Below are 25830 nucleotides of genomic sequence, written 5' to 3'. Positions count from 1 at the left end.
CCTGAGGCGGTGGGGACGAGAGCGTGCCGGGGTTGGGGGGACGTGTCAGCGCTGAGACTGGCTGAGCCGAGGGGGCGGGCCCGGGGCGGGGCTAGCGGGGGCGGAGCCTGCTCTGGAACTCACCCTTAATGGGCAGCTGGCGGAGGGCTAGAGAAACGGAGCCTGTGCGGAGAGGAGCAAGTCGGTGGCCGTTGTGTGGAGACTGTGTGTGCGGTGAGTGCTGCCATCGCCCCTTCCTGCCGCGGCCCCGTCAGCCCTAGGCCCGCTCCCTCCATCCTCCAAAGCCCGGCGCCCGCCGGGCCTGCAGCTGCTCCGGGGGGAGTGGAAGAGATGGGCAGGGTCTGTGCGGTGGATCCTTTGTTATGGCACCACATGGGTGTGAGAACATGCACCGAAGCCCGCTTGGCGACAGAGCCGAGCAGGGGTGGGGGAGACCGGGCCGAGGAGCGGAGATCTAGCTGGAGGGGCCGAGCCCGGAGGACGGGAGAATGGACAGGCCGGGCCGGAGCACCGAAGCCGGATTGCAGGAGACTAGACCCCGGGCCTGGGGACGAGTGGGGGGAGGGGGCGCCGAACCCGGCAGTAGGAGGAGGAGCCGAGAGCCGAAGGCAGCGGTATGCCTGGGAAGGGAGGGCGGCCTTGGGCTAAGATTTGGATCGGGAAGAGAGGAGCGGACGCTCGGCGCCCAGAAACCGTGCCCCTGGGGGGCCGAAGGCGGGCTTGGTGGTGCCGAGAGGCGCGGCCCTCGGGGCCGATCCTCCCGTTACCGGACGACCGGTCTTTGCTGCTTGTTCCGTCTCGGGCCTAGATTTTCTCCGGTAGACTGTGTGACTCAGTTTTCCAGAAACGTAACTTCAAGCATTGAATTCCAATTCCTTTTCAGACCTGAGGGCTTCCATAAGTCCTTGCAGCTCTTCCCTGTGGTTAAATATCCATTGCCAAAGTCCCGTAGGAGCTGCTTTGAAACCCCCTCAGGCCATGCTGAAAAATTGCGCCCTTCTCACACTTGTCACTCTTGATTTGAGTGGTCTGTTCTCAAGCCATGCAGAAGCTTCCTCTCTCCCTGTGCTCAGTAAAGGGCATCCAAGCCAAGAAACCAGGAACCAGCCTTCTCAGCTACCGCGCCCTGTTCTTTCCTCAGTTAGCCATCAAGCCTCTGGACCTCCTGAATATCCGCCACATCTGTCCACTTCTCTGCATTCCTGAGAGCCACCCCAGGCTCTCACGTGGCTACAACAGCCTCTTTGGTCTCCGTACTTCCAGACCCCTTCCCCCTTTCTAGTCCATTCTTCACAGCACAGGCTGAGTGATCTTTACAAAATAGAATTCCAGAAGGCTTATCCTTTGCCCATAGGACAAACCCAGTGCCTTAAGGAGGCTAACAAAGCCAAGCACGGGTTGGGTCCTTGGTCTCCTCCCCTGCCTTATCTTTCATTATAGCACCATTTCACTTTCTGCACAGCCAGGCTGATCTTAATACCTATTCTCTGCGTGGAACACTCTGCATTCGCTCTCTCCCTTCTTTACATCACATTTCCTTGTGGAACTTCTACTTAGGTTTCTGTTCTCATTAAGTATTTCAAGGTTTAAGTCTTCTCATCATGTGTTCCTTTTGCATCCTGCATTTCCTAAGAAGGAAATGGCATATCCTTTGCAATTGCTAGTTTATCTCCCCTACTAGTTAGTAAGCAAATTCCATGAAGTACTGTGTTTATCTTGTTGTTCCTTATTGTCTTTCCCCATGTCTAGGGCTTGGCACATGTTAATGCCCAGACTACAGTATTATGTTTTTTTTTTAAATAATTAAGCCCTATTTAGAAAAAGTAAACCTATTTTAGGATTACTTGGCAAATTATAATTAAAAGATGTGGATTAGAAAGGATCTGCAGAACTGAAATATGGAGACGCTGTAACAATGTGAATATGCAAGATAGTAACAGGTGCTGAGCAAAGTGATTAGACCAGCCAGTATCAAAATGTGCTCAGCCACTTTGAATGTGTTAGAGTTACATGATCTCCAAGCTTAAATCATCCCTATCACACCTGATGTTTGAGCTTTGGTTTTGCTTTGCTTTTTTGCAAAAGAAGGCTTTGAAAGTTAGAATGTGTTTTAATAAAGGAACACTTTATTAAAGTGTGGTGATAAAACCTGCTCACAATACAAAGGAAATGAAACATGGTACCTATTTAAATCAGATTTGCTTTTGCTCTCCTTAAAAAAAAAAAAAAAAAGGCCTTTCTTCCTGCCATTTTAAGAGACTAACGTGTTGTCTGATGTAGACATTTATAATATTTCTTTACTGTTTGCTTTCAAACCTAATTTAACACAACCTACAGCTTCATCCTCCTTCAATGCTAAAAAGCAGTCTTTCCTTTCACGTATGCTTTCAGAACAGTTTTGGTGCCTAGTATTAGATCTTTAAACTCTGCCTCAAAGGTAGGAAGCACTGGTGTTTGGGCCCCCAAAGAGATGTGGGAATTCTTCAACTGTTAGATAATGTTCTGTACACATTTAGTAAATATAAATGTAATGGAGGGGAATAGGCACTCTGTTGTCAGAAGACCCGAGGCCAAATCCCAAGGGCATCACTTACTAGCTGTTTCGTAGATTAGGCATAAATTATATACACACCTCATAGGGTGGTTGTAAGGATGAAATGGATGTCTGTTGACGGTGCTTTCTAACTATGTAATGTTATTTCTCTGCCTATTTTGGTTTTGCCTGCAAATTGCTTATAGAGATTCTGAGTTCGAGTAAGACAAAGTTAGGTGATCCCTACTGAGCACTGTCTGGCATCTGGCTTGTGGAGCCACCTCTGAATTCCCCGGGGGGTACAGGCGAGTCCCACACAGGGATGGGACCCACGGCTCTGCCGTCACTGCATCCACTCAGGTTGACCGCAGTACTCTGCACGCAGTTGTTCAGGTAATTATTATAGCACAAATGACAAATGCGTAAATAGTGCTCACTCTGACTTTTCCCAGTTTCAAACCTTCTCTCCCTGGGAGGATTTTTTAAGTCAGGTGATTGTAAACATGAATCTGCGTGTAGAGAGGAGTGGTTCTGAGTGGGCAGGAGAAAGTCTTGTAGGTTAGCTGTAATTTTTATGAAAGGCATTCAGGATCCTTCATTCTACATTTATTTTATACACAACTTAGCTTTGAATAGGGGGGAGCAATTCCAGCCTGTCTTCCTGGGCCTGTGGCCCTTCCAGAAGAAAGGAAAGAAGGGTTTTATTTGATTCTATGGCACCACTGAACTTAGTTTACTCTGTATTTAATTCTGCTTGCTGCTCAGTGGGTTTTCGCCTCAATTACAAAATAAATATTAAAAGAATGACTACTCGGTCCAATGACAACATCCAATTCAGTGAGTCTTACAATTCCCCAAAGAAACTCAGAGACTAGATGGGAAACAGTTTCCATAAAACCCCCAGTACATTAGAGCTGAAGTCTTTTCTTATTCAAACTATTTGAAAAGTACGTTTTTCTGTTTCACTTACTAAATTTGGATACATGACTGCTTTTCAGACTTTGTCCTCTAATCGGTTATAAATACAACCCTGATGTTTTTCAAGTTCTTTGGCAAAAGCATAGTCTTCCCAGAAGTCCTAATGGGAAGGCTTCACCTTTACTTTAGAGGCATACAGAAAATATGTCTTAATAACATACTGAAAGCTTAACATGAAAGCAGTTATGTGACTTTTAGAAGTAAATTACCCAGTGGCATCAGAAACACCATAACTGTCATCCTTATTTTCTTCATTAATTAGAGTAAGGGCACTTTATACTATTTCTGTGTCTCTGCTGTCAGTTTCTGTCATGTTATTTATGCTCTTTGCTGCTTCTTAATTAGAGCTTCTACGTTATGGATTTTAGTTTCCTGTCTTAAAATTATGAATAGCGTCCTATAGGGTAGTAAGTCACGTAGAAGTGTGGGAGTCCTGGCTCTGCCACTTAAGTTACTTAACTGCTCTGAGCCTCAGTCAGCTGAACTGTAAAATGGGGATCTTGACGTCTCAGACCATCATTGGAAGAACTAATCAGAAATACAGTGTGTTGTTTTGTGTTTTTTTTAGATAGATTCATGGAGTTGATTCATAAGTAAGCAGTATTCATTCTGATGTCTCATTTTGAGATTTCAAACCCTTTGAGACCAGGCTTTATCCCTTACCTCAGTTTCCTTGTAGGGTAGCCCCCAGGAACAACCTACTGATGGGGGACAGGTTAGCTGAGTAGGAATCTAGCAAACTGTTTATACTATTTTAAAATCTTATTCAGAAATCTCTGCTGTAGACACACTTTCAAACTATTCGTTTTTAATAACAGAGTTTTGTGGGCTTTTACATAACACTTCATAACTTCATATAGAAATTGCAATTTTAGAAATTAATTTCCATTCTGCACCTTAACTGTAGATGACTTTCTCTGCTTTACTGTATTATTGCAATACATGATGGTCCCTTTAGTTAGCTAACCACAATATAAATAGGAAAACATTACAACTCTTCACTTGTTTAGGAAAACACAGTGTGAAATGTTTAAATATCTGTTTCAGAGTGACAGCAAATTTATACTGAAAACCTGTTTTTAAACTTGAAGATCTGTTTGTATCTTCAGTGGCAAATGCTAAAAGAGTCTAGAAACTTGAGAAGTGACCCTAAGACCCACATTCAAGTTGCCATCTAATGCCAATTGGTCCACTTAAATTTTCTCTAGGACCTAATATATATTCAGAAATCTACTTTGTGAGCAGCAGCATCCTGAATTGGTGGAAAAAAATAACATACATCAGTACAGCAAAAACAATTAGTATTAAGTTCATTGCTGCACTAAGATATATTTTTTAAATCCTTCTTATCTTCCCACTTACGTTTTGTCAAATGAAAATGTTCTAAGAACATAGACTTCTGTTATCATTTAGAGCATTAGATGTTTCCCTTGAGGGATCATTTTTTTCCTTCAAGATGAGATCACCGTCCTCAGAATAATTTATATTCAGCCAAGCATTAGCTAATGGAGGTGAGGTAATGCTAAATGTGACACATTAGTAAGTTCTGTGAGAATCACAGCGCTGATCCCAAGAGTGTGGATTTGCTACTTTCAAGTGGAAAAAGCAGATGGTGACAAGGAGAGAATAAATGTGCACGAATCTGAGGCAGTGAGGATTTTATTTACCGTTATATAAATTTATGATACTATATGAAGGTCAACTGATACTGTCACAATGTATAGTATTCAGATTCTGGTAACAAAAGCCATGAAGCATGTTACAGTATTTTTTCCTGAGAAATCCTTATCAAATACTATAATCCTACTCTAAAGAATTCATATTTTTCCTTTCAGCCACCAACTGCCTTTACTGCAACAAGATCGTACATCTCATGCCTAATATCAGATATTAATAAATTACAATTATTTGTATTAAGCTTGATCTGTATGAAACTGTAACTTTTAAGAATGATTTGGTCGGAGAAAGTTCAGTAGAGGCACCCGGGTGGCTCGGTTGAGCATCTGACTCGATTTTGGCTCAGGTCATGATCCCAGGGTCGTGATCAAGTTTAACATCAGGCTCCGCACTGGGTGTAGAGCCTGCTTGGGATTCTCTCTCACCCTCTGCCCCTCTCCCGCACCTGCGTACTCTCGCTCTCCAAAAACATTAAGTTAAATTAAAAAGAAAGTTCAGTGAAAAGGAAGTAACTACGTAAAAGTCTCCTATTATTTAAATTAAATCTTAACACTGATATGAACCAAGAAGCCAAATATTTTAAAACTCTGGAAAGCTGGTCACTATTTAAATTAAAACTTTCTAGGGGCGCCTGGGTGGCACAGTCGGTTGAGCGTCCGACTTCAGCCAGGTCACGATCTCGCGGTCCGTGAGTTCGAGCCCCGCGTCAGGCTCTGTGCTGATGGCTCAGAGCCTGGAGCCTGTTTCCGATTCTGTGTCTCCCTCTCTCTCTGCCCCTCCCCCGTTCATGCTCTGTCTCTCTCTGTCCCAAAAATAAATAAACGTTGAAAAAAAAAAAATTTAAATTAAAACTTTCTATAAGGATAGAATAGTTTCATTCCACAGCTTATTGATGGCAAAAGACAAAAAGGTTGTTAGAAATTAGTATTTCAGTCTAAGAATCACTGCACTGTTGGCCAAAGTGTTTGACAGGATCTCTCAAGGACTTCAGTCCCATGCGGGAACCTACCAGCATTTAGGGGTTCCTGAGCACATACCGTACATTTGGAAAACCCATTCACAGGGCCAATTTGAGACAAACCCTGGGGGCCAGAAAGGACACTGGCAGGAGCTCAGGGTTCAGCTTAAGAAATTTCTTTTTTCTTTTTTTTAATGTTTCTATTTATTTTTGAGACAGAGAGAGACAGAACATGAGCAGGGGAAGGGCAGAGAGAGAGGGAGACACAGAATCTGAAGCGGGCTCCAGGCTCTGAGCTGTCCGCACAGAGCCCGACACGGGGCTTGAACTCACAGAGTGTGAGATCATGACCTGAGCTAAAGTCAGATGCTCTGAGGGTTGATGGGGGGTGGGAGGGAGGGGAGGGTGGGTGATGGGTATTGAGGAGGGCACCTTTTGGGATGAGCACTGGGTGTTGTATGGAAACCAATTTGACAATAAATTTCATATATTAAAAAAATAAAAATAAAAAAAAAAATAAAGTCAGATGCTCTACCGACTGAGCCACCCAGGCGCCCCAAGAAATTTCTATTTTTATTAAGTCTTCTTTCCCACTGTGTTTTCAGTCCAGATTTACTACAGGCTGGCCATAAAGTCTTGAAACATATATAATACTATTTTCGTATGGATTGTAATACAACAATAAATCATTATATATTTGCCTGTGTTTTCAGAATTGTTAGCCACTCTGTAACTATTCTCTCAATTCATCAAGTTAACCACAACTTTGTATTTTAGCAAAAAATTATGGATGGATAGTTATTTTGAGTTCTAGTCTGCCCACTTAGAATTGGCCTGCATGGGGCAATTTGGTCTCTAGATTTATGGTTCAAGGACATTTGAGGTTTCCTGTACCTGATACATGTTTTTTTCAATGTGTGAAAGAGAAAGAGAAAGAAAAAGAGGGAGATTAGAACATGGCACAGAGCAGTTAAGGAAGGATTGCTACTTTCATAGTAGAAATGATCTTTGTTACTATTTTCTAACTTTAAAAATAATACATGGCACAAAAACAGACACTCAGATCAATGGAACAGAATAGAGAACCCAGAAATGGACCCACAAACGTATGGCCAACTAATCTTTGACAAAGTAGGAAAGAATATCCAATGGAATAAAGATAGTGTCTTCAAGTGGTGCTGAGAAAACTGGACAGCGACATGCAGAAAAATGAACCTGGACCACTTTCTTACACCATACACAAAAATAACTCAGGCAACAACAGATGTTGGCGAAGATACAGAGAAAGAGGATCTCTTTTGCGCCGATGGTGGGAACGCAAGCTGGTGCAGCCACTCTGGGAAACAGTACGGAGGGTCCTCAAAAAATTAAAAATAGAACTACCCTCTGACCCAGTAACTGCACTACTGGGTATTTATCCAAGGCATACATGTGTGCTGTTTCGAAGGGGCACGTGCACCCTAATGTTTATATCAGCACTATTGACAATAACCAAAGTATGGAAAGAGCCCAAATGTCCATCGATGACTTGGCAGTCAGAAAGAATGAAATCTTGCCATTTGCAACTATGTGGATGGAACTGGAGGGTATTATACTAAACGAAATTAGTCAGAGAAAGACAAAAATCATATGACTTCACTCATATGAGGGCTTTAAGGAACAAAACAGATGAACATAAGGGAAGGGAAACAAAAATAATATAAAAACAGGGAGGGGGACAAAACATAAGAGACTCATAAATATGGAGAACAAACAGAGGGTTGCTAGAGGGGTTGTGGGAGGAGGGATGGGCTAAATGGGTAAGGGGCATTAAGGAATCTACCCCTGAAATCACTGTTGCACTGTATTATAACTAACTTGGAAGTAAATTTAAAAAATAAAATAAAGTAAACATACACCATTTAAAAAAAAAAGGGCACTTGCTGTGATGATCACTGGGTGTTGTATGTAAGTGATGAATCACTGGGGTGCCTGGGTGGCTTGATCAGTTAAGCGTCCGACTTCGGCTCAGGTCATGATCTCACGGTCCATGAGTTCGAGCCCCGTGTCGGGCTCTGTGCTGACAGCTCAGAGCCTGGAGCCTGCTTCGGATTCTGTCTCCCTCTCTCTCTGCCCTTCCCCTGTTCATGCTCTGTCTCTCTCTGTCTCAAAAATAAATAAACATTAAAAAAAAAAATTTTTTTAAAAAGTGATTAATCACTGAATTCTACTCCTGAAACCAATATTGCACTGTGTGTTAATTAACTAAAATTTAAGTTAAACAAAGATTTACAAGATAAATTAATATAAATAAATATAATAAAAATTTAAAAATAAATAAATAAAGAAATAAATAAATAAATAAATAAATAAGAACAGTACAGGGGCCCCTGAGTGGCTCAGTCGGTTAAGCATCCAACTTTGGCTCAGGTCATGATCTCATGGTTCGTGGGTTCAAGCCCTACATCGGGCTCTGTGCTGACAGCTCAGAGCCTGAAGCCTGCTTTGGATTCTCTCTCTCTCTCTCTCTCTCTCTCTCTCTCTCTCTCTCTCTGCCCCTCCCGCACTTATGCTCTGTCTCTTTCAAAAATAAATAAAATAATTAAAAAAATTTTTTTTAAACAATACAGATATCATAGAAAAAATAGAAAATAAAATTTTAAGGAATGAATAAGTTGCCAATAATCCCATCCCCCAGAGATAGCCACAGTTAACAGGTTAATATGTAAAGATGCTAGATAATTACTTTGGGTCTTTTTCTTGTGTTTGCTTTGATGGAGATTATTTTATACAGCTTTAAAAGCATTTTTTAAATGTTTTATTTATTTTTGAGAGAGAAAGCATGAGTGGCGGAGGGGCAGAGAGAGAGAGAGACAGAGAGAGAGAGAGAGAGGGAGGGACAGAGGATCCTAAGCGGGCCCTGTGCTGACAGCAGCAAGCCCGACGCAAGTCTCGAACTCAACTGTGAGATCACAACCTGAGCCACAGTTGGACACTCAACCAACTGAGCCACCCAGGCACCCCTGTAACCTATATCTACTTAGCCTTACATTATAAGCATTTGCTATATAATTGATAAGTACTTTTTTGTACTGTTTATATATTTTGATTAAGAAAGGGCTGGGGAGAGACAGGTAGAGAGAATGGGAGAGAAAATCCCAAGCAGGCTCCACACTCAGTGCAGAGCCTGATGCAGGGCTTGATCCCATGACTGCGAGTAATGACCTGAGCCACCCACGTGCCCCTTGTTAAGTTGTTTAAAAAACTTTTATACCAGGGCTGAGTGTAGCCTGCTTAAGAGTCTTTCTGTCCCTTGCCCCTCTCCCGTGTGCACTTTCTCTCCAAAATTAAAAAAAAAAAAAACATTGTTTTAAGTTTTATAGCTCTATTAGCCAGTGTATGGCTATACAACAACTTAACTATTCTCAGTTCTCGATATTCTCAACATTTTATTGAAAAATGCGTATCCTTCCCTCCCTACCCCCACCAACCCCTGGGGCTATTTTTTTAGGCTGCATTCTTTTTTTTTTTTTTTTTAATTTTTTTTTTCAACGTTTATTTATTTTTGGCACAGAGAGAGACAGAGCATGAACGGGGGAGGGGCAGAGAGAGAGGGAGACACAGAATCGGAAACAGGCTCCAGGCTCTGAGCCATCAGCCCAGAGACTGACGCGGGGCTCGAACTCCCGGACCGCGAGATCGTGACCTGGCTGAAGTCGGACGCTTAACCGACTGTGCCACCCAGGCGCCCCTAGGCTGCATTCTTAGAAGTATGATTTTACCAGGCCAAACTTCAAAGCATTTATTGAGGGGTGGGAGGACATATCAAGATATTCTCAAGAGATGATCCCAGTTGATGTCCTTTCCAGTAGTGTATGAAAATGCCTATCTCACACACCTCTCCTCATATTGTGCGTGATTGGTTTTAGGTATGACTTGGTTCAAATACATGGGTAAGTCCGCACAAAAATACAGCTAGGACATTTTGGGATTCTTGTCTCATGGCTGATCTAAATATAGAGGAAATAGGAGCAATCCCAGGGAAGTACCTAATCCTCCCTCTATCACACTCACCATCTCTTTACACGGGGTGTCCTCCTTCCCATCATGGCAGATGAACCCTCTCCTGTTCTTAGCTGAGACTGACACCTCCCCACATGTGAGCTACATCCACAAACCCTTTCATCCCTTCAGGAACTTTCTCTCCTCTTGCCCTATTAATTTCTCACTTTACACAGATCAGTCTCACCAACATGAAAGCATGCCTTCTATAACCTGTCTTTAACACCAAACAACTTAAGAAATCTCTGCCCCCTTGTCCCCCTCCAGCTATTATCCCATTTCTCCTTTCCCCTTCACTGCAAAACCGTTTACTCACTTTTGTTATCTTTACTCATTTTCGTTCTCCCAGTTTCTCCCCAACCCTCTGCGGCAACATGGATCCTTTTTTAAACTATGATTTTTGAAAAGCATAAGATGTGGCTGTTGGGTAAATGTAAAATAAATGTGTCAGATATTTTAAAGCATTTTTTTTTTAATGTTTATTTTGAGGGAGAGAGAGAGAGAGCGTACACGTGCAATTTGGAGAGATGCAGAAAGAGGAAGGAGAGAGAATCCGAAGGAGGCCCAGACGCAGGAATCGATTCCGTGACTGTGAGATTATGACCTGAGCCAAAACCAAGAGTCAGATGCTTAACCGACTAAGCCACCCAGGCGCACCAGATATTTTAATTAATAACAGAACCAGTAAGATATTAAGACCAGTTCAAAGGAGAATTGGAAGAGCAAACATAGACAATTAGGTATAATGAAATGAATTTGCTAATAGAAGCAAAACTGGTTAATATCCTATAGGGCGGTAATACATCATGTGAAAGGGTCCTCTTTTCTACAGGTTCAAAACCAACTGCATCATTAAAAGACACGTTCAGGGGCGCCTGGGTGGCACAGTCGGTTAAGCGTCCGACTTCAGCCAGGTCACGATCTCGCGGTCCGTGAGTTTGAGCCCCGCATCAGGCTCTGGGCTGATGGCTCAGAGCCTGGAGCCTGTTTCCGATTCTGTGTCTCCCTCTCTCTCTGCCCCTCCCCCGTTCATGCTCTGTCTCTCTCTGTCCCAAAAATAAATAAACGTTGAAAAAAAAAAATTAAAAAAAAAAAAAAAAAGACACGTTCATTTTTGTTGCTATAGACAAGAATCATTTGCATGGCCATCCATTTTCCATGACTTATCTTCCTACAGAGTTGTAAAATAACCTACACAGTACAAGGTCAGTCAAAAGACACCCTATAAAGTCAAGATTCCTCTTGACAATGGCCAGCACCACACTGAAATGATATACAGTAATTTCTTTTGCCCATTTCCAAGTGTTAGAGAATTTTTCCTGACATTCCTCTGATACTCCCCCTGCTGCAGTCACCTTAGTCTCCTACTGGCTCTCTAAATACCAGAGTGCCCCAGTGTATCTCCAGCGCTGATCTCTCCCTGATTCCAGACTCTTAACTGCCTACATCCACTGTTCAACTCTAGTCTAAGCCATCATCATCCCTTTCTAGAACTATTCTTTAAGGCTTTCCATTGGCCTATGTGTTTGTGCTCCAGTCTTCTGCAGTTAATTCTCCACTCAGCAGTGACAGTGATCTTTTGAAAGCATTCCTTCCCTCCTCTGCTTAAAAACACACCAATGGTTTCTCCTTGCAACCAGAATAAAACCCAAGCTGCTCTCAGCTCCTGAGGGTCCCATGTGATCTCACCTTTCCTACTCCATTTCTCTTCCCTTCCCTCCCCTCCCTTCCCCTCCCTTGACCATGCACTAAGTGAAATTAGTCTTCTTTCTGTCCCATGAATACACCAAACTTTTTCAGAGACATTGTACTCGGGGTCCTTCTCTGGCAAGGATAGCCTCAATGTCATTTGGATCTCGATGTAAATGTCACTTCGGAGATGGCTTCTCCAACCACCTTAGCTAAAGTAGATCATACTCCCAGTCTCTCTAGTACTTTACCCTATTTTATTTTCTTCAGAGTTCCAATTAGTGTCAGAAATCTTACTATCAATCTGGAACTATTCTTCCTTTCTAGGATGAAACTTTCTTGAAGGTAAGAACTTTGCCTTGTCTTCCACTCTGTCCTAGTACCTACAGTGGTAGCTAGCACAAAGCATGTGCTCACTAAATATTTGCTTACTTACTAAAAGATGGTTCATCACTGTCCTCCCACGATTTTGTAGAAAGCCTGTAGGAAACAAGATGGTAGAAAAGCAAAAAAGTCTTTGTTAGAAATGCAAAGTAAAGACTGGCTTTGAGAGAAGGTGAAATGCTACCCTCCTCTGTGGTTGAATTGAAATGGTGACACTTCCTTTCCTCCATATTCTTGTCTCCATCTTTCCCCACCACAGGGGCATATAATATTTAGGGAGAAGGCAGGAAGGAACTTAACTTTGGAGAACAAAAGAAGTCTCCTTAGCTCTTAGGAGGCCTTGAAAGGGGTGGGCTTTGGTAGGGATTTTCAGTTTGGGAAGATGAAAAAGTAAGTTCTAGAGATGGATGGTATGATGGTTATGCAATAACGAAACTATACGTAATGTCACTGAATTGTACACTTAAAATAGTTAAGATGGTAAATTTATGTATGTTTTATCACACTTTTTTAAATTTAAAAGTGGGAAGGGAGGCTAAGGCTTTCTATATAAGCTCTGTGGTTGAGTAGGTCCTGTTGATGGGCTGGTATATTCTTTTAAGATTCCTGATTTTAGCATACGAGTTAGGTTAAAACTGTATCTTGGTTAGAATTTCTGAGATAGCCAGGGCTTCTAGAGGCTGGAGAAAGTTGAGAAATTTTGGCCTTGTTTTTTCTCTCTTCTTTATTTAAGGAGGCAGATTGCCATGGGAAGTACCTTTACTTCTGGAAGGCTAGAGAAGACATGGGAGAACTCCAGAAGACAAGTAGTAAGGACCTGGCTTCCTCGGAGGCCTCAGAGCAGAGTGGGAAGGAAGGGGCCTCAGTCACTTAGCTCTGTGACTGTGGTCCAAGTCACTTAATCGCTAAAAGTGGAGTTTCCTGACTTGTAGGAGTGTCAGGAAGAGAAAAGGTCACATGCCCAGCACAGTGTCTGCTGTGTAATAAGTGCTTTGATTGTTAAGGACTTGCGCACTGCATAAGGTAGGGCTAGAACTGTCTGATGGAAGCATGAAAGCAGAGACTTCAGTTCTTACTTCCTGGTTTCCCAGGCCATCCACCCCACCACCCTAAACGAGAAGTCGGGATTCTCAAGCCCAGTTTCAGAATAAAGATTATATGGAGGTCTGGGACTTCTTGGTGCTGTATCTCTCAAGAATCTAAAGCATCGTAGAATAGTACGATGTGAGGTATACCGTTGTGATGGGGACTTTCTGGGTTTTGTGTTGATGGTGTTGAGTTAGAAAACTGAGTTCTTATCCATGAATGACCTGCTCTGTTGCAATAAGTTGCAACTGGTACCTTGGTCGGGTGGGAGTGTACAAATGTAAAAATTGATCAAGCCGCGTGCTTCTTCCCTGTATACTGTGTGGACTTCATAGCTCGCTTAAAAAAGAAAGAAAGAGACCAAGAAATGGGCTCCGTTACACATACTTGTAGGAGGGATCATTGTTTTCAGGTTTGACTCACAGAAACATTTAACAGAGGAGGTGAAGCTGGGGAGGGGGGTAACGCTAATGTGAAAATGTCCATATAAAGCATTAATTTGGAGAAACCATCATTGGAATAATTAAGAGGAGGCAGTGATCTTATAAGGACAGATTTTGATTACTTCCTATCTTTATATTCTAGTTAGAAGTACCCATGGAGAACAGTGAAAACTCAGTGGATGCAAAATCCATTAAAAATTCCGAAACGTGAGTATTTCTAATACTGTCTTTATAATCAGAGAAAGGCACGTGTATGTGACAAAGGAAACTTTGAGAAGCAAGGAAACAGAAAGGCCTTTCAAACCAGAGACACCCAGCCAGCTCCCTACCTCAGCAGCTGTGTGGCTCCACATGTCTACTTAGCCTCCCTGAATCTTGTTAAAATCAAACTTTCACGAAACTATGGGGAGGATGGGGGGAAAGACGAGGTACAGTGCCTGACCCATAGTCAGAGACTCCGGCCTGGAAGCGGGACGCCACAGGAAGGGCAGAACTTGCAGATCTGGATGTTTCTGTGCTTCCCTAAATCCTTCTGCAGGATGAGAGCTTCCGTGTTTGGGGGAGATTTTTGGCGTTGTGTTTATCTCTGAGTGACAAGACTAAAATGAAATGACAATTCCGAGTCTAGGGAAGAATTGCCTGGTTTTAGATGATCTTGTACCCTTTGTTTTTCTGTCTTCCTTTTTGCAATATTTTACATATTAATGTTTCCCATAACCAGATGTTGGAGAAAGAAAAAAGATAAAACTCAAAACACTATTAATTTAATTCATGTCATTATCCATTTGCAATCTCTTGGAGAACTTTGAGTTCTAAAATTTCTTTCTGAGACCTGATATTACTATTTTGCACCACCCAGGGAAGTAGTAGTTTTAGTACTAAATAAGAGTATTACAGAACTATTAACAGGTTACCAATAAAGATTTAGCGGTGTCTGTTTCACTAAGGAGATTTCCTAGAAACTAAACTTTTGAAATGCACTCTCCTTTTAGAGGGTTTGGGGATTTTTTTAAAAACCTTTTTAAATGATACATGCATTTTCCTACCTTTTCATATCATATAGAATATAATTTTTTTACCGTTTTTATTCATTTTTGGGAGACAGAGAGCATTAGCAGGGGAGGGGCAGAGAAAGAGGGAGACACAGAATCTGAGGCAGGCTCCAGACTCTGAGCTGTCAGCACAGAGCCCAACGTGGGGCTCAAACTCATGAACTGCGAGATCATGACCTGAGCCGAAGTCAGGACGCTTAACCAACTGAGCCACCCAGGTGCCCCTAGAATATAATTTAATAGCAAATTGCATGGGAGCCCAAAACGGATTTAGGTCATTTTTGTCCTGTGATAAATTATCCTCACGTCCCTTGGTTTTTTGAGTCTCTGCTCTTTATCAGGAAGCCCCCGCCCCCCCGCTCCAGCTCCCCCAGCCTGGCTATCCTACTGCCTCCTAGGAGGCAGCAGGAGGTGAATTACTGCTCTGGGATCCATTATCTATATGGTCTCCAACAAGTCAGTCTGCTTTCAGAGTGTTGATTTTCTCACCTGTAAAATGTGGGGATCTTCACCTCTAGCTAAATATAATAGTTCCTTTCTGACCTTGACTGCTTTCATGTACTATTTTCATCTTTTTCCAACAATGTTTTTAGAATTGCATGTAATTGCATGTAATGAAATACTCTCCGGTTAAAGGCATGAGTACATGCACTTTAGGTATTGAGGTTTGGCTGTTCCTAGACCTGGTATTTACTGATTCTTGGGCTAGATCAGAGTTTGGGCTTCCAGTCTATTTTGGTCAAGTATTATTGGAATGTAGCCACACACTTTGACTTACATATTGTCCTGGGCTATGTTCACCAGCAGAACAGAGGAGCTACGAAAAACACTGTATGACCTGTAGGCCTCAAATACTTGATATTTGGCCCTTTTGGAAAAAAAATAAAAGTTTATTGACCCTGATCTAGGATTAACAGAGGTTTAGTGACTTTCAGACAAGTATTTTCCAGTTATTTACAACAGTGATTTTCTGTATTAACTATTAATTTGTTTAACTCACGGCATTTAAGGAACAATTTAGGAATTGTGGTAAATATTGTGCTTCAAGTCATATACGCATTTTGTTGCTTTCCTAGCATTTCAGGGTAATTTTTAAGACGTTGCTCTTACCTTGAAAGGTAAAATATCTCACAGCATTACAAGAAATTTAAAATGTTTAAAGCATAAAATGTATGTGATGAAATTCTATACAATTTAGAGGAAAACCAAATGTGGAGATTAAAAGCCTGGACTCTGGGGGCGCCTGGGTGGCGCAGTCGGTTAAGCGTCCGACTTCAGCCAGGTCACGATCTCGCGGTCCGTGAGTTCGAGCCCCGCGTCGGGCTCTGGGCTGATGGCTCAGAGCCTGGAGCCTGTTTCCGATTCTGTGTCTCCCTCTCTCTCTCTGCCCCTCCCCTGTTCATGCTGTCTCTCTCTGTCCCAAAAATAAATAAACGTTGGAAAAAAAATTAAAAAAAATAAAATAAAAGCCTGGACTCTGAAGTCCAACAGGTGAGGTACTCTTGGCCTCAGTCCTGACACGTTATCTGCATAACCATCTGCACATTACTTAGCCTCCCAACAGTCACTTCCTCATCCGTAAAATGGTTTCGTTTGAAATTTAAATCAGGAAAGGCCCGCAGCACACAGCCTAACATTCACCCAACAAATGTGGACTGTTCGTCTGGGTTATAAAAGTTGTATTGATGTGAACAGCAGCATTGGCCTTTCTATCTTTGTAAACTGTTTGATTTCCAAGCAGAAAGATCTTCCATGGAAGCAAATCAATGGACTCTGGAATATACATGGACAACAGTTACAAAATGGATTACCCTGAAATGGGTTTATGTATAATAATTAATAATAAGAACTTTCATGAAAGTACCGGTACGTATCACAACCCAATTTTTAGTCCTTTTCAAATATTGTACTATTTACATTTGGTATAGTTTTAAAAGTAGAACTGATGTTATTAGTTAGTAAACGATAACACAGAATAACCACAAAGTAAGGATGGAACGGGACCCTTCATGTCCTGCAATGCATTATGAACTCTCCATCTTCTATCCACCATCATCATCTCTCCCTCTTCCTATAGCAGGCCTCCTATCTGTGTGTTGGCTTTTCTGCCCTCGTTTCTTTATCCCCCTGTTCCCTCTTTAAGGCAAATGGAAGGATTCAACAAATAATAGGTAGTAGTATTTTTTCATTCCGGGAATCGTACAGGGCACCTGGTAGGTATTCTCTTGCTTAATTTGCATAACAACCCTGAAAGGCAACCACGGTTAGGTGCTGAAAGGTTAAAATTCTTGCACAGAGTCACACGGATCATTTAATAGCAGAGCTGGGACTTGGCCTTGGTGTGCCCGACCACGCCCCCAGCCTGAGCTCTCAACCACCTCCTGACCTCCTTCACCTGTTTGTATCTTCACTTGCTCTATTGACTTTTTTTTCCTTTTCCCCTACAAAAAAGACAGAGCCCCATTCGAAAGAGACCTTTCTTTTACCCTGCTTCCTCTTAAGCTTTGATCTCATTTTTGTCTCCCCTAAATTTTGAAAACATGTACTTCAAGCTTGCTGTTTTCACTTCTTTCCATCCCTCTTGAGTCTGCTTCCTCCACTACCTCTCCACTGAAACTGTTCTCTTAGGTTCACCATGGCCTGATCACCAAATCTCCTTCCCAGCCTCTATGCTGAGTGCCACTTGAATCTACTAATACATTGCAGACCTTATTTTTAGAGAATATAAAAAATAAAATCCCCTACAGTCCTAAAAAGCTAATTAATATCTTGATGTATTACTTGATATTTTCTCCTGACCGTTTCTCTTAAAGCTTAATTGTATTCATAATATGCAAGCAATATTGTATCCTTATTCCTCTTAACGTACTATAAACATTTTTCGTGTTCCTATATAATCTTCAGATTTTTGTCTTTTAATGATCATATAGTATTCCATTTGCTCCATTTGTATAATTTACGATCTGAATGGGCTATTTTTCCACTTCTTCTTTTTTAAATTGATGCTGTGATCATTCTCTGAATTGGCATATCGATCACATTAGAATTGATTTTTAACTAAAGAAACTAGAAGCAGCAGATCTAATTTAGGAAGCTGTCTACCAGAGTGGTGGTGAAAATGGCCAAAAGAAGCCAGGTGGCACTGGAAAGATAAGTGGGCCTTGGTGTTAGATTAGTTATGAAGAATGAGGACACGGTGAATGGGGATGGGTGTCTAAATCTGAATGGCAGCATTTGTATTGCTTTCGGCTGTGAGTTGCGATGCCGCCTTGAACCATCGGACATTCTGTCTCACGTTGCCAGTTATGATGCCCACTTCCTGTAGGATTTTACATTGTTGAATATGTTCTTTAACAACCATAAGAACAAACAACAAACCAGCAGTCTGGCTTTAGAGCAGACTTTAGAGCATTAGAGTGAGCTCTTTTTCTGCTTTGAAATTTGAAGGTCAGGGCCTTGCAGTGATCTCTTGACAGTATCATACTTTCGGTTCTACTATTAAATAGCTCACAGGGGTGCCTGGGTGGCTCAGTCAGTTGAGTGTCTGACTCTTGGTTTAGGTCATGCTCTCATGGTTTGTGGGTTTGAGCCCCGCGTTGGACTCTGTGTTGACGGCTCAGAGCCTAAAGCCTGCTTCGGGTTCTGTGTCTCCCTCTCTCTCTCTCTCTCTGCCCCACCCCCTCCCCTGCTCACGCTCTGTCACGCTCGCTCTCTCTCTCTCTCTCTCTCTCAAAAATAAATAAACATTTAAAAAATTTTTAAATGGCTCACAACCTAGGACCAGAATTCACTCACCTTGTCACATAGCTGCATGGTACCCTCAGCCTCTCCAAAGTCAAAACTTTGCTAGGCTTATTTTAATTTTATAAAAAATTACATATGGCCATAATAGAAATTCCAGAAACTACAGATTAATAAAAGAAAAACCATTAAAATCACTCATAGTCACACTACACAGAGATACTCTAACAACAATATTTTGGAGGTACAGACATTGAGTCTTTTTTTTTCTATTCATACATGTTAATAACTTATTCAATTCTAAGGTGTGTCCTCCCCAACATTTTAGTATTTTTCAATCTGGGTGCACTGTGCAATCAATCTGTACATTGATGTGGAGGGTACTGTAAAGGAGTGATGAAAGCCCAGGACCCCCAGGTACAGGCCTAACGCCAGCTTTGTCACTTTCAACAAGTACCTGAACCTCTCTGTGCTCCTGTCCCACATCTGTACAAAAGAAGCTGGTCATAATCATGGTCTCGTGGTGTCTGGAAAGGGTTGGAGGAAATTACTCCTGGCAGGATGCCTGGTGAAAAATATTAATGTGGTAGTGGGTTTGTGGGGTTTTTTTCTGAAAAAATATTATTAAAGTAGTAACGTATCTTAAAATTGCTGGGAACTTAAAAAAATCCAGTTCCTCTGAGTGTATGAGATGTGTATATGGTTATATATGTGTGTGTATATATATATATATATATATATATATATATCATATTTTTCCTAAACAAAAGTAGTATCCTATATTGTTTTATAGGGTTTTTTTATACAATGACCATTTCCCATGGTAAAATTTTGTCTACAGAAATGGCAACACAGTATTCCATTATATAAATGAATCATAATTTATTTAACCAAAGTTCTCCCATTAAGCATTTCAGTTGTGTTTTTTACTAAACAGCTGTGAAAGATCTCCTTATGACCATAACACTGATACAGCTTGTATTATGAAGTGTCTTATATGCCAAGAAACTAAAGAGACTTAGTGTTACCGACGATCAGAGTAACTGAATTTTCTTAACAGCTGAAAAGAAGAATTTATTGCGCTGAATAATTCATTCAGAGCCATTACTCTTTTTTTCTTTTTAATGCAATTTAAGTAATCCTTTCTGTTTTCCAGGAATGCCGTCTCGGTCTGGTACAGATGTGGATGCGGCGAACCTCCGAGAAACATTCACAAACTTGAAATACGAAGTCAGGAATAAAAACGATCTTACACGCGAACAAATTGTGGCGTTGCTGGACAGTGGTAAGAAATAATGAAGAGTGACCCGCCTTCACGGTCCAACTTTATATGACGGTAGCTGTAATTACAACCGTAAAGCGTGAAAACGGTGCCGTCGTACTGTTTATAAGCCTACATTGTATATAAATGACATAAGAGTAGTCGTGCCCCGCCCCCCCCCCCCCCCCCCCCCCCCGCCGAAATGGTCTGAGCTGTGCTGTCTGGCACAGGTGGGGCTTCAGTGACCTCTCGGTTCCATCTTCAAGTCCTTCATCTTTCTCCTGTGCGGTCTCCTAGGAGATGAGTGAGTGAAGTTGTGTTGGGTTTTCTTTGCTTATTTTCCTTACTTATAAATGTTTTTCCAGTTTCTAGAGAAGATCATAGCAAAAGGAGCAGTTTTATTTGCGTGCTTCTGAGCCACGGTGATGAAGGAATCATTTATGGAACAAACGGACCTGTTGACCTGAAAAAATTGACAGGTTTCTTCAGAGGGGATTATTGTAGAAGTCTAACCGGCAAACCCAAACTCTTCATTATTCAGGTAATCTTTCACTGAATAACCTGGTGATGGAGGATTAATCAGGGATTAAGTTACTCATTTGTGGATTAGCCGATGGATTGTTTTTTTCTCCCAGAAGCTACTGAACTAATGTTAACTTTTTTATTCATTTAAACTACCACTTACAAGATCTAGAATAAATGTTCATTTTAGACTTTTATCAAAAATATTCTTGGGGCGCCTGGGTGGCGCAGTCGGTTGAGCGTCCGACTTCAGCCAGGTCACGATCTCGCGATCTGTGAGTTCGAGCCCCGCGTCGGGCTCTGGGCTGATGGCTCAGAGCCTGGAGCCTGTTTCCGATTCTGTGTCTCCCTCTCTCTCTGCCCCTCCCCCGTTCATGCTTTGTCTCTCTCTGTCCCAAAAATAAATAAACGTTGAAAAAAAAAAAATATTCTTCATAGTTAACATCCATTTTTACACAGCCTTTACATTTCTTAGGAATCAGTTATGTGTGTAGGGGTACCTGGGTGGCTCAGTCACTTGAGCGCCAACTTCAGCTCAGGTCATGATTTCAGTTTGTGAGTTCGAGCCATACATCAGGCTCTAGGCTGACAGCTTACAGCCTGGAGCTTGCTTCAGATCCTGTGTCTCCCTCTCTCTGCCCTTCCCCTGCTTGCACTCTGTCTCTTTCTCTCTCTCTCTCTCTCTCTCTCTCTCTCAAAAATAAAATAAATGTTACAAAAAAGTTAAAAAAGAAATCACAGTTATGTATATACACACATGGTGTTTTATTTTTATTGTTTATTTTGAGAGAGAGAGAGAGAGAGTGAGTGAGTGAGAGTGGGCATGAGCGGGAGAGGGGCAGAGAGAGAGAGTCCCAAGCAAGCTCCACGCTGTTAGCACCGAGCCCAACATGGGGCTCAAACTCCCAAAAAGTGAGATCATGACCTGAGCCAAAATCAAAATTGGACCCTTAACCGACTGAGCCAGCCAGGTGCCCCACACATAACAGTTTTTTAGTAAATGTTTATTCTCTAACCTCTAGGCCTGCCGAGGCACGGAACTGGACTGCGGCATTGAGACTGACAGTGGTACCGAGGATGACATGGCCTGTCAGAAAATACCAGTGGAAGCCGACTTCTTATATGCGTATTCCACAGCCCCTGGTAAGGGTACAAACAGTGAATGTTACCTGGAGATCTTAAACACAAAGAAACTGTTCCAAAGGCTGTCAGGATTTTGATATTCATGAACAGCTAGCGGGGCTGTATTTCAGGTAACTTTAGCAACAGAGAAGTGTCTGAAGGTTGTCTTCAGTGAAGTCTGGCTGGAAAATCTGCTGATAGAAGGAAGCATACTTGGACAGTGCCATTCATGAACTTAATGCCAGATAGGAGGCTAGAGGGTAATGCAGAATAGCACTATCGTGATTTAGTAGTAGAACACAGTATGTACCATTTTGTCACAGTTATTGTAATTGTGAGAGCTTCCTCCACTGCTTGGAATAGGAGAGAGGTATGTTTTCCAGGAATTCTTTGGGAGATGGGAGATAAAAAAGATAAACCTTAATAGTATATGACAAGGGAAAAGAAATGTGGTTTGTGTTAAACCCATCAGCATATAAATAAGTATTGATTGACTGTGTGCTTTATTTATTATGCGACTAACTCAGGGTGTCACAAAGTTTGGAAATGGAGGACAGGTGCATTTTTTTTTTTAATTTTTTTTTTTTTTTAACGTTTATTCATTTTTTTTTTTTTTTTCAACGTTTATTTATTTTTGGGACAGAGAGAGACAGAGCATGAACGGGGGAGGGGCAGAGAGAGAGGGAGACACAGAATCAGAAACAGGCTCCAGGCTCTGAGCCATCAGCCCAGAGCCCGACGCGGGGCTCGAACTCACGGACCGTGAGATCGTGACCTGGCTGAAGTCGGACGCTTAACCGACTGCGCCACCCAGGCGCCCCAACGTTTATTCATTTTTGAGAGACAGAGTGTGAGTTGAGGAGGGGCAGAGAGAGGGGGAGACACAGAATCCAAAGCAGGCTCCGGGCTCTGAGCTGTCAACACAGAACCCAACGCGGGGCTCGGACTCACAGTGTGAGATCATGACCTGAGCCGAAGTCGGACGCTTAACCGACTGAGCCCCCCAGGCGCCCCTGAGGACAGATGCATTTTTAAACGATGTTACATTTTTAAATACGCTCAGTATGACTTCTTTTTGACCTCGGGACATGTTTCCAGGTAAAGTGCTTCTAAATTAGAAGCAGTCGATCCAAGAGTTAATCTGAAAAAAGTACAATACATACATTTTTTACCCTTTTTTGGAGTTTTTGAATACCCCGTAATGTCTTTATCATACCTCATTCAGATGCCTCGTAGACGCATTTAGGACACTCGAATGTGTGTGCAGACACGAGCAGCTTCTGTCTTGGATGAGTCAATAATCTGACTGCAACACTGCTACCCCAGTGGTGCTTCTCGCGTTTGCCTCTGTGCCTTCTGCACATTACCCTCTACCCTCCCTGCGGGAAGGGGGACCCAGAGAAGAGAGCTTCCCATAATTCAGCGGGGAAGGTAGTTCACAACTCTTCGTTTCCTCGCCACGAGCAGGGGTATATACACAGCACACTTTTGTCCCCTCTAGTGTCCTTTCCCCGGACACCACAGGCACCATTTCTTTTCTTTTTCAGGGCTGGCCCCGCTTGAGGAAGTGTATGCTTGTTTTCTCCTTGACAATTATGTGCGAATTTATAACATCAGACACTCACGGCATTTTGGTTACATTTTGCCTTGTAGGTTACTACTCCTGGCGAAATTCCAAGGATGGATCCTGGTTCATCCAGTCACTTTGCTCGATGCTCAGACTGTATGCTCACAAGCTCGAGTTCATGCACATTCTTACTCGGGTTAACCGAAAGGTAGCTCTAGAATTTGAGTCCTTTTCTCTTGACTCTGCTTTTCATGGAAAGAAACAGATTCCATGTATTGTGTCTATGCTCACAAAAGAACTATATTTTTATCACTAAAGATGGATGATTTTTTTTTTTTTTTTTTAGTTTGTATGCCAAGGGAGGAAAAGGTTTAACTGCTTTGTTTTCCTCTCTCATTTAGATCTAATCTAATACTTCAAGTGGTATTTTGGAACATGGCACTTTCATAGCAGCAGAATTATGAGGCTACCTCAAACTCAGAATCAGGTAGTTGAAATCAAACTTAATTAGGGATAAATAAAAGTGAATAGTGGCACAATCATTGTGAGGGGAAATGTTTGTAAATTAACTGCTCTCATAATTAGCAAGTTTTAGTGATGCCATGCTATGTATGAATTCTTAAGTAAATACGGAAAACGTTAAACATTGTAGTTAGGAAGTTCAGTGATCCTGGTATGCTGTCATTTAAGAGTATGCACTCTCGTTTTTGTCACACCATAGACCTACTGATGTGGAATAAGGTGTCCTAGAATTGTGGGGACCCATGGACACGGTCAAAGTCTTAAAGACCTACCTTGATTTTAGAATCGGTATTTGGAGATAAGGCCCCTGTACTTTTAGATCATTTGTCTGAGTGCATGGTTTTGTGATGTTGGTCCTGAGCAGGTCTTCAGCAAAAAGTCACGTTTACTATTGAAAAAGAAACTAAGTATTTTGCCAGAGAGGCAGTGTGCGCAAATTCCGTTGATTCTTGTGAGGCTAGATGCGGCGTCAGTGGAGGGAGACAGGGTCAGAAGTGCGAAGTGCCAGAGAGAGTTCATCCACCAGCATCGCGGTCCTGATGTCTGCGCCCGGGCCCATCCGCTGAGCTCTCACCAGGAGAGCACCTGGAGAGCAGTTACGTAAAAACCTCAAACTGTGGATCGTGCTGATAGCAGCGCGAATTGACGAAATTCTACAGGAATAGAATAAAACACACCGGGCACGGTAAACAGTGTCATGCAACGAAGAAGCAATAAATCCATCAGCTGGGTGCTCCATAACTAGGAGATGGTTTGACCTGAGCAGAGACACGGCGGGCACAGCCCGTGTGATGTGATGGAGACGGGGCCACAGACCGGCTTCAGAAAAACCACCGCCAGTTAGTTGTTTCGTATGGACTGGTGCGTGTGGAGGATGAATCTCCAAGAAAGCAAACCAAAGCAGAAACGTCTGAATTGGAAATTTTCCAAAGAAGGTGAGCGTCACAGCCGAAAGCATAGCACGCTTTGTAATACAGTTTTTAAGCAAGCTATTTTCTGTTGAAGTCTACACAGGAAATGGTCCGGTTATAATCATGTCCTGTTCTCTGAAATGAAAGGCCCACCGCACACAGAACCTGAGACGCCAGCCAGTCTCCCCTCCCCTGGCGCAGGGGAAGCGGCGCTCGGGCAGGCCCTGGGCCGCTGCCGCGTCACCAGGTCTCCCTGGTTTTTCCGTCTCACGTTGCACATAAGCTATCTCTTGCTCAAAGAAAGGAACTCACATTTATAAATGACAGCTCTTTGTTTTGACTATGGAACTTTTTTGTATAAATGAAGCATGCAATGGTATCTGTGTGACTGTTCTGTAAACTTTTGTTACGATTTTTTATTTCAAAACATAAATTTTAACTTAAAATTACCAACATGGTCAAGTTTTTGTTGTCGTTTCTGATGCTGTGCTACTGACCGTAGTTAAAAACATTTTTAACCAAGGAGCGCCTGGGTGGCTCAGTTGGTTGGGCGTCCGACCCTTGGTTTCAGCTCAGGTTGTGACCCCACGGTGGTGGGATCGTGTCTGGCTCTGTGCTGACAGTGCAGAGCCTGCTTGGAATTCTCTCTCTTCCCCTCCTCTCTCTCTCTCTCTCTCTCTCTCTCTCTCTCAAATAAATAAACTTAAATTAAAAAACAAAACAAAATGGCGGCACCTGGGTGGCTCAGTCAGTCAGTGAAGTGTCGGACTTCGGCTCAGGTCATGATCTCACGGCTTGTGAATTTAAGCCCCTTGAGCCTTACGTTGGGCTGTGCACTGGCAGTGTAGAACCTGTTTGGGTTTCTCTTTCTCTCTCCCTCTCTCTCTGCCTCTCCCCTGCTAGTGCTTTCTCTCTGTCTCAAACAAACTAAAAAAATTAAAAAAAGAAAAGAAAGAAAGGGCAAACATGCAGTTTTAAATTTCTTCCAGTATTTCTGTAATACACATATTACACTATAAGTCAGAAAACTAAATTAAATTATCCTAACTGGGAATAGGGGATTCCTATTTCCAAGAAATAGAGGATGGCATGAATAACTTTTTAAAGACTCTTTAAAGCTATAGTTCTGTAATGGGTTGAGAAAACCCGCCCATTCTAATCTCCCTACTATCCAAAGAAACTTGAGATGTTAAAAAGAAAAAAAGGACCAAGGGTGTGGACACAGTTCAGGGAAAAAGAAAGACCAAATGTCCCTAACACTCACATAAAGAGCTTAACCTCCATCATAATAAGAAAATCAAACATCTGTTCTAAAGTTTGACATCATTCTGTGGGCGAGGCAA

General features: G+C 42.3%; 1 protein-coding gene and 2 long non-coding RNA genes across 6 annotated transcripts in view; 1 reads left to right on the top strand and 2 right to left on the bottom strand.

The window, feature by feature from the left end:
- The first annotated feature begins 83 nt into the window (after positions 1 to 83).
- Positions 84 to 24936, top strand: CASP3 (caspase 3). 4 transcript variants are annotated; one of them, XM_045453121.1, is made up of 8 exons: positions 127 to 213; positions 12994 to 13069; positions 13932 to 13996; positions 16583 to 16707; positions 19739 to 19867; positions 20209 to 20384; positions 21388 to 21508; positions 23141 to 24936. In XM_045453121.1, the coding sequence occupies exons 2-8, from the start codon at positions 13007 to 13009 to the stop codon at positions 23368 to 23370; spliced, it is 909 nt and encodes a 302-aa protein (XP_045309077.1). In that variant the 5' UTR covers positions 127 to 213; positions 12994 to 13006; the 3' UTR covers positions 23371 to 24936. The 4 variants fall into 4 exon arrangements, with proteins under 4 accessions (XP_045309100.1, XP_045309089.1, XP_045309077.1 ...); XM_045453117.1 differs by having other exon boundaries at positions 16580 to 16707; XM_045453144.1 differs by lacking the exon at positions 12994 to 13069 and having other exon boundaries at positions 84 to 213.
- LOC123585229 lies at positions 6674 to 17635 on the bottom strand. Its single transcript, XR_006705996.1, has 3 exons — positions 17525 to 17635; positions 14771 to 14774; positions 6674 to 6684 (listed from the first exon to the last, which is right to left on the bottom strand). It is a non-coding gene; the product is annotated as an uncharacterized LOC123585229 (long non-coding RNA).
- LOC123585220 overlaps positions 19818 to 25830 on the bottom strand; it is a 56455-nt gene continuing 50442 nt past the window's right edge. The window contains exon 3 of the long non-coding RNA XR_006705986.1: positions 19818 to 19922. This is a non-coding gene — a long non-coding RNA (uncharacterized LOC123585220). The remainder of the gene's footprint in view (positions 19923 to 25830) is intronic.

This window comes from Leopardus geoffroyi, chromosome B1, assembly GCF_018350155.1.
Source record: "Leopardus geoffroyi isolate Oge1 chromosome B1, O.geoffroyi_Oge1_pat1.0, whole genome shotgun sequence".
In the NCBI taxonomy this organism is placed as follows: Eukaryota; Metazoa; Chordata; class Mammalia; order Carnivora; family Felidae; genus Leopardus; species Leopardus geoffroyi.
The sequence above is the reverse complement of the archived record's forward strand: the minus strand, read 5'-3'. Positions and strand labels throughout refer to the sequence as shown.